At 22.7% G+C, this 9,111-nt stretch overlaps 2 protein-coding genes across 2 annotated transcripts; one reads left to right on the top strand and one right to left on the bottom strand.

Annotated features, from left to right (window-relative positions):
• Nucleotides 1–6,114: 6,114 nt before the first annotated feature.
• Nucleotides 6,115–7,050, top strand: EHI_126540 (uncharacterized protein; the record flags this gene model as incomplete). Its single annotated transcript, XM_001914188.1, has 1 exon — nucleotides 6,115–7,050. The coding sequence occupies one exon, from the start codon at nucleotides 6,115–6,117 to the stop codon at nucleotides 7,048–7,050; it is 936 nt and encodes a 311-aa protein (XP_001914223.1).
• Nucleotides 7,051–7,777: 727 nt separating this feature from the next.
• Nucleotides 7,778–8,420, bottom strand: EHI_126530 (uncharacterized protein; the record flags this gene model as incomplete). Its single annotated transcript, XM_001914187.1, has 1 exon — nucleotides 7,778–8,420. One exon carries the CDS (start codon nucleotides 8,418–8,420, stop codon nucleotides 7,842–7,844), a length of 579 nt encoding a protein of 192 aa, XP_001914222.1. The 3' UTR covers nucleotides 7,778–7,841.
• Nucleotides 8,421–9,111: the final 691 nt, after the last annotated feature.

Genomic DNA, 9,111 nt, shown 5'->3' with positions numbered 1-9,111 from the left:
TGATTATTATTCAGTTATTATTTCTTTAAATAGTGTTTTACTGTGACAAAAAGTATTTATAAATTTGTTGAATGATGTTTATTATATAAAATATTTTTTTGTCTGAAATAATTATCCAACCCCTTATTCTTAGAATACCCCCTTATACGTTTCTTTATTTAACCAAAAATAACAATTTTTTATCGAATTTTATATAAATAATATTTAATATTTTATTATAACATTTCTTTTAATTCTTATAACGTGTTTATGTTTAATTTTACATTAAATTTATTTTTGGTTTAACCAATTAAGCAATTATTCAAAGGCAAATGACTTTTGTTTGTTTGAAATGTAAATTAACAAGAGCTAAATATAAATAAACAGGTTTGTGATAAAATATTTGAACAAAAAGCGATAAAATAATTTCACTCAATCTTCGAAATATGTTTACCATATCAAATCATAATTGTTTACTATAAATGAATTATTATTTCTCTTTTTTTAATAATAGGAATTTTGTTCGTTATTATGTTAAAAACCAGTTTGCGTGATGTCGATGACATTATTTTTAAATAATTAGAATAAAAATTAATAATGATGAATATTTTATTATGTTTAAATATTTCCAATTATTTGTGTTAAACAAGAAATATGAATATTGTTTTTTATTAAAATTTTTTCATGTATAGTAAAACAACACCATTAAGTTGTTTTATTCATTTTATTGTTTATTCTGAGATAATGACTATTTTCTAAGGATTGTCGTTAATAACAGTAAGGTATGAATAAAAAACTTGAAATTATTTGTTGTATTAAATTCGTCACATCTTTTTGTTTTAACTCATTCAAAACTTGCAACAATGTATATTTATGTTTTTGAAAACAACTTGATTTATAAACTATCTTTGTTATTGATTTTCTGATATAACACATGGAATATAACTCGTTTTTATATAAATTTTAATAATATCAATTCAAATAATCAAAGAGTGAATTATTTTAAGTATTACTCTATTATGAAGTAATTTTTAAGCCATTCTATTAACCAACACAAGAAACTCTTTAGTGGACTGCTATTTGTGTTATTAGATACTACTTCCCATTCTCCACAATTAATTATTCCGTTATATCCAATTCTTATTTCTCTTCTCATATATTTGACTTGTGGTATTATATTATTGTCACTTTCTTTTAAATCCTCTCGTCGATGTTTTTCTTCTATGATAGTTGCTTTATATTCAGAACCTATTTTTTCTGGATTTCTATCAATTTCAATTTCACCTAAACTTCTGGCTTTTGTTATAAGTCTTTCAATCTCCTCCTTTGATCGACTGTTATCTTCTCCTTCTGGTTGTGAGTCAACATAAAACATTGGTGGCATATTAATAATTTCTTTCCTCGTTATTTTTTCTTCAATACATTTCTTCTTTATTTGATTATTAAAAAATTCTTCTTTCATCTTCTTATGACTGTCTATTACACTTTGTGGTGTATAACAATAGCACTTAGTCCACACAATACAAACATGCTTCCAAAAGTCATCAAATGGAAAAACGTTACACATAATTTCAATCAATGTTTCTGAGTCATGAGAAAGTGCACCACCATTATTAAAGTCTAAAACAATAATAATTGATTGTATCCCTTCTTGTTCTATAATACACTCAATCATTTTATTTAACCACTTTTCATTCTCTTTCCTTGTATCTTGAAGAGTAGGGGTGTCAATAACAAATAAATCACTTCTATCACCTTCTCCATAAAACCCACTTATTTCTTGTGTTACTGATGCTGAACCACCACCAACTTTAAAAACATCACTCCCCAAAATAAAATTACCAAGTGAACTTTTACCAACACCTGTATCACCAATCAAAAGTATTTTTGTTTTTGGTTTTGATTTATCTTCTGGTATACTCATTGTTTATTTTCTAGTTATAGTTTCAATTTCTTTAAATATTTTACGTTGTTGATATTTATACATTCTTTACTTCAGCGATGATGTTTGTTAATTTTATTTACACAATACTGTAAAAATAAATGTTTAATTATCGAAACAAAATACCTTTAACGTATTTAAAATAACAAACTATACCCCCTTTTATTTTATTTATAAATCAAATTGTATCATTATTTCTAAAACAGTTAGTTCAAAATAAAAGAATAAAATTTGACAAAATAATCAATTTTATAACATTAACATCGCATTAACATTTCATTGGTTTTACATGAAGTTATTTTTATTTTTATCAGAAGAAATTTTTTATAAAATTTGGTTTTACAATACTTACATAATTTATGCAAATGAAATGTTAAACAAAAATAAATATAGCATTTTATATCTATTTTAAAATAAATAGATAAAAGAAATGTATGAAATAAGAGTTAACAAAGTAATATGTTGTTTTATGTTGGTATATATGATTAAAGAAAAACACCATGCCTTTTATTTTGTTGTAAACATTATTTTGTGTTTAATTTTATTGACCTTGTCTTAAAGCATAAAAATGTATTTTTATTATTTCAATCATTAGATACAAATGAGTTAAAATTCATGTATGTTTATTTTAAGAATTACAAATATTATTAATATTGTCTTATTATTTCCAGTCATTAACATTGTAAAAATTCAATTATCTTTAAAATGAATTAATACTTAAATTTATCATTTAACTTATTGTTATTTATGTTGGGATATGATTATTTCAACTATTAGCATTATATGTGTTGATAAATAGTTTGTTGGAACAATGTTTATTTCTACAATAAAACAAATGTTTCAAGAATTTATTGAATCACATTCCAAACAGAATAATAAAAGGTGGAATTAATTATTATATTCTTTGTGTTTATTATTTCTATTATTCATGCAAAATAATGATTTTTAATTGTGCGTTTGAATGTAATTATATTAGAATTAATGTTTGTTTCATCAGTGTTCTTCTATATTTTTATAGCATTACGTTAATGTGTTATTTTATTAATGCCTATAATCAAATTTATTATCATGATATAAGTATAACATATCATCTTTCATTTGTTTTGTATTGTTCTTATTCTCATTGTTGTTTATTTCGGTGGCTATTTAATTGTAAAATTCTAACGTTAATAAAAAATCTGTGGATATATGGAAGTTCATCAGTAGTTTCTTTTCTTCCAAACTTAAATTGAATACTTCCAACAATAAGTAATACATGAAAAATAAATCCAAATTGTATAAATTGTTTTTTTTTTGAATTTATTTGTTATGAGAATGTTTGATGTAAATTTCAATATTAACAAAAAGAAGGAATATAAGAATAGCAATAAAACTTCATAAAGATCTATCGGCAATGAGTATAAGAATTGGAGATGTTTGTAAATAATAAAATAATGAAAATAAATGAAAAAGAAATTATCATTACTCTTCTTATTAATTTAGATTCAACATGTACCAAATTAATAATGATAATAAGCATGTTAATTCCATTTTATTATTCTATGAACAATAATTTCTTGATTTATTTTATACCACTTTGTTTCTTATTTCCTTCATTTTTGAATTGGGTGATCAATTATACATAAACTACTTATTTGAAACACTAGAAATGGAAATAAATATTTGAGAAGAATTAAATCACATGAAATTAATCTTCTACAACAACCACAATATTCATCTAAACAATTTGAACAATTTCTTGATGCATTGTTAATTTTGGTGTAATATAAATGAAGTAATAAAAATCTGAATTAATTACTATTACAACATCTTTTTTATTAATTTCAATTCACTCAATTACAAATTGAAACAGTTAATAATTATGGATAAAAGGACAACATTGAATTGGTTTTATTCAGAGTTGATACCTTTAAGTTTTTCTCATATTTTATTTGAAAAATCTCATCCATAACTATTCAATAGAAATTGTTAGAGTTCAAAGAAAAAAAGTGTAAATGAAAATTAAGTATTGCTTTAAGTATTTGTTGAAAAAATACAAACATATTTTTCTATTTTATTTTTACGAAAAAGAATGAAACTAAAAATAATAGATATATTCTCTGTAAAACGTTAGGAATAGTGAGAAATGATATTTCAATTATTTTTAAACATTCAATTTCAATTATAACATTTATTTTTAATGTTCTTTCATCTGAATATTATTATTTTAATATATTAACAGAATGAAATATAAAAATATTCTATTGTTTCAACAATTAAAAAATTGGTGTTTATGTTATTTTGTTTAAATATATTTATATTTTTATTGTTGTAGTTTTATTCATTCTTTATGTATTATTCATTTTATTGTTATTCTTTTATTCTTCATTTTCTTCTAATTCGTTAATATTATTAATATTATCTACTCTTTGTATTTTCTTGATTTATTTGTTTCTTCTTTATTCTTTAAATCACTCTCATAATTCTGTGTTGTGTTTTATTATGTTATTTTCTATTGTGATAACACTATTTATTTTTATTGGAATTATTGTTAAAATATTATGATAGTCAATGTAAATGAAATACCAAATGAAGATATAATTGTATGATAGTAATGCATGTGTTTCTAATTACAATTAATACATATTCTCATTTTTATATCTTTGTTTTTTATTGTTGATATTCTTTTCTCATTCGTTTGTTATGCTTGTTTATCTTTGTTGTAGTATTTCATCCAATACATTATTTTCAATTAATACATGAAATAGATAAATAATAGAAAGTACATGTGATATAGTATGAAGAATAAAGAAAATGAACAAATGAAATTAAAACAGAATGAAATAAACACAAACAAAATCTACATCAAATGAATAATTGTATATTCACTATAAAATGAAATGAACAATGTATAGTTTATTATTGTATTAATCAACTTATTGTATTAATTGTATTATATTACACTCTTATTTTAAATTACATATTTTCTTCAACCTAAAATAATAATATCATTTTTATTATCACTTATTCAAAAACATATCAAATAACTAACAAATTGTATCATTAACTCTTCATTGACACTCTATAACTTATTTCATTCATTTGATATTGTATGATAAACTAAGTCATTCACTTTTCACAAAATTGTGTTATTCTAGTCATTTCGATAAATCTCTATAAAACCTTCATCATTTAAATTTTCTTTATCAATAAAACATGTTCTTTCATTGTAATTTAATATTCTCTCCAATGACACTCATCATCAAATCAATCAAAGTGTATTTAACACATCTGAACCACTTGATAGTTGTACTGTGTTATAGTCTTTTCTAATTTTCTTTAAATCATCATGTTTATCACAATGAACAGACAAAAGATAATATTTTCGTTTTTATCATCATGAATGAAAAGACTTTTAACATCTGAAACCTCTTTCATATCAAATACAATTTCATGTTCAGTAGTTTTGTATTGAATTTTGTGATTATCTAAACATACACTTCTGATTTATTCATTTTTGTAGTTAAAATGTTAGATTTTGTAATGAATTGAATGTTAATAACATCTAATAATTTCTTAAACAATACACATTAATTCTATCATTATGAAATAAAGCTTATCCATGTTGGTATAATATTGTTTTTAACTATTAAACACAGATATTGTTTATTATCAATTATTACAGAATATATTCAATGAAATAAATTAACCACAATTGAATTTAGTTTAAAATGAATGAATTGATTAACGTCTCATTGTTTATTTTATTTCATAAAACATAAACAAATCACAGTGTCATTGTTATTGAATTAATGTCAATGAATCTTATAAATAAAATCAAATAATACATAAATAAGAGAATGAAATGGAAATAATAAACAGAAATTATGAAATAAACATTAAACAATAATGTTGTGAAATGAACTTATTCTTTTTCTTTAAATTCTTTAAATTCCTTTTTCTCTTCTTTCTAAAAAATAAATTGAATATTTTACTATTTTCTATAATATCCTTTCTATTATTTTATTATCCACAAATTATTCACAATTTTGATTATTAGATTGATTTGATGTTTCATTTTGTGAATATTTCATTTATTCTCATTCTATCATTGTGGTGTTTATAACATTTAATTCATCTAGTCTTGTGATGGTTGACTCTTCAAAATGAAAAGACAGTGCATTAAAAGAAACATTGACTTGAATTAGAAGAGAATGGGTAGAATGAGAAATGAGATGTTTAAGTTGTTTACAAAGGTTGAAAGAGTCAAAACAGTTGACCAAGAATATCAGATGATTAGAGAAAAATCCATTGAATCAGAAAAGAAGTTATTCTCAACATTACAAACAATTATCAAACTCAAAAACACACTTCATGAAGCTGCTTTACTTCAAGTTGAAATTTCATACTCATTATGTGAAATGACACTAAACAACCTCAAAGCAACACAACTGACTAACTCCATTTTGAATGCATCACAAGATATTCTGAATCAACAAAACTATTTCAATTCATCCATCAAAGATAATGTAGAAATCCCTCTCCATTCATTTCTTAATCAATTCAGAATATTAAGTAGAAGAGATTGTGAGTTGGAAGAAAGAAGAAAAAAAATGGATAAAATAAAACAACAAGTAATGAAGAAAAAGAAAAAGAAATTAGCATGTTCTTCTTTAATTTCCATCAACAAGAAATATCAACAAAGTAAAGAAGAATATTTAGAAATGAGAAATGAATTAAAGAATGATAGAAATATTCTCCTTAAAACAATTTCAGAGATAGCAGAAAGTATTGGTCAAGTATTTATTAGAGAAGGATGGGGTTGTCTCACAATGAACAGTAAAATTTGGGAGAGAGTAAGTCAATATCATTGGAAAGATGAAGAAAAGAACATTTTAGAACTGACTAATGTCATCACCAATTCAGTCAAAACACACTCTGTTCAAAACACCACCAGAAAACCAACGAATGTATTTCATGGAAGAGTTGTTTATAGTTACAACCCACAAAATGAATCTGAATTGAAATTAGAAAAAGGAGAATGGATCACAGTTATTTCTACTGATGGAGAATGGTGGGAAGGAGAAAGTAAAGGGAAAATAGGAATATTTCCATCTCATTATGTTGAAAGAGATGTTAAAATCAACTAAGAAATTGTTTGTGCAATAGTTTATTCAAAATCAAATGACTAATTATTTATACAATGAAATGTTGTGTTTTTAACATGACTATGACAGAACAAATATGAATAAATGAGTATAGATATGATGTTCATATGAAAATACACAATACACAATGTTAGAATGATTATTTCATAACTAAAATAATAACACAAAAACATTATATAAATCAATTAATGATGATAATAACATCAGAAAGATAAGAATAATATGTTATGTTTATAACAAAGATAAAACAAATTAATAAAAGAGAAGAATATGAATAAGTTATGAGAATTTAAATGAAATAATTTGAAGATAAGAAGAAAAAGAAAATAAACAAGGAAAAAAAAATGACAATGAACGTAAAACAAACAAAAACCAAATGAATTAAATAACATAATGAAATAGTACAAATAGTTTTGAAGAATAGAAATGGTGATATTTTCAGATTTTTAAGAAAAGAATTATAATACTTCACCGTCAAATAATGAATAAAATAAAATTATTTATATTTCAATATTGTAATATTATAATATTGTAATAATGTAACATTCAATGTCATAGTTACATTGATGGTTTATTTATTTTATTTGTTGATTGAAAACTCATTGATTTTTCTAATTATAAAACATTCAAAAATTAAACAAGATGAATAATTATATAAAACTCTATTTGTGTATCTCTTTGCATAAAGCATAAAACTATCTTATTCTTTCAATGGAATACTGATTCAATTAAACTAAAACACATTTTATCTCCTTTCCTATTTATATTCATTCTTATTTTTTCACATCATCACTAATAATAGTATGTGATGTAAAAAAACGTATTCTTTTCAATGGAATTGACTTTGGGGGTTCTACGTATGGAAAATACTTAGAAACATCACAATATGAATTATGTTCCTTCATATAAATAACGTTGATATCTTTAGAGAATGAACAATTTAACTGATTATCAACAACAAATGCAAAAGGAGAACTAAAGATAATGGATGAACCTAATGGAATGTAAAACGATGTAGTGAATATCCGATAATCAAATGTGTTTATTTCATCACTTTCTAATGAACAAGAGAATATGTAATGACGTTGGTCAGTTATTCCAATTCCAATGTACGATGGTGCTTTTGATACATAACAACCAAAACAATTATCATTATAATCTTCTGCGACAAAATAAACATCTCTTTCTCTTTGGATGTAATTGAATATTGTTGTAGAAGATAATAAACTATTATTTGAGTCATATAAAGTTAATACATCTTTGTTAGAAAGAATGTTAACTATTCTCTCTGCTCTATCTTTTTCATCAGTGTAATGTAGAAATTGTGGTTGGTTAAATGAAATAACTTTCATTGAGTTTTTACTGTTCAATACTTTGGTGATGTTTAAATATTATTTTTTTAAAAAAATGATATTTAAAGAAAATATGAAAGAAATTAATCAAAACTATATGAATAAAATACTGAATAATAAGAATGTAGTTATTATTAAATGTCATTTTGATGAATGATATTTATAATTGAATAACTTTGTTTGTATTTTTATATGTGTATTTTTGTAAATCAAAACTAATGATAATGTTGAATGGTGGTGCATCAAATAACCATGTCATCATATCAATTCAATGTTTGTAATATCATTTGCCCATTCTAAAATATGGATAAAGTATATTTAAGTGTGATATAATCGAAGAGAATAATAACAATGAATGGTATAAATGTTATAACGATGAAAGAAAATTGTAGTTAATAATTAAATCAACATCATTCAATTGAATTAAATAATCATAAACAAGAAAGACAATGTCTCAGTAAAACCAAATTAATAATAAATCAAATAGAAAATGAAGATATAATAAGTAGATAATGAGAAGATAAAACAAATAGAAAATGAAGAGAATAATTATAAAAGTGAAAAGAATGAAAATAAGAAAAATAAAATTTGATTAGAAATAAAACTATCAAATTAATTAATTTCAATATCATTCATTAATAACACTTAAACTATTTCATTTGAATTTCTTCTTTTCTTATTTGTTTAATAA

The sequence above is a fragment of the Entamoeba histolytica genome, genomic scaffold (assembly GCF_000208925.1).
Source record: "Entamoeba histolytica HM-1:IMSS scf_1104750518233 genomic scaffold, whole genome shotgun sequence".
Classification (NCBI taxonomy): domain Eukaryota; phylum Evosea; order Mastigamoebida; family Endamoebidae; genus Entamoeba; species Entamoeba histolytica.
The sequence above is the reverse complement of the archived record's forward strand: the minus strand, read 5'-3'. Positions and strand labels throughout refer to the sequence as shown.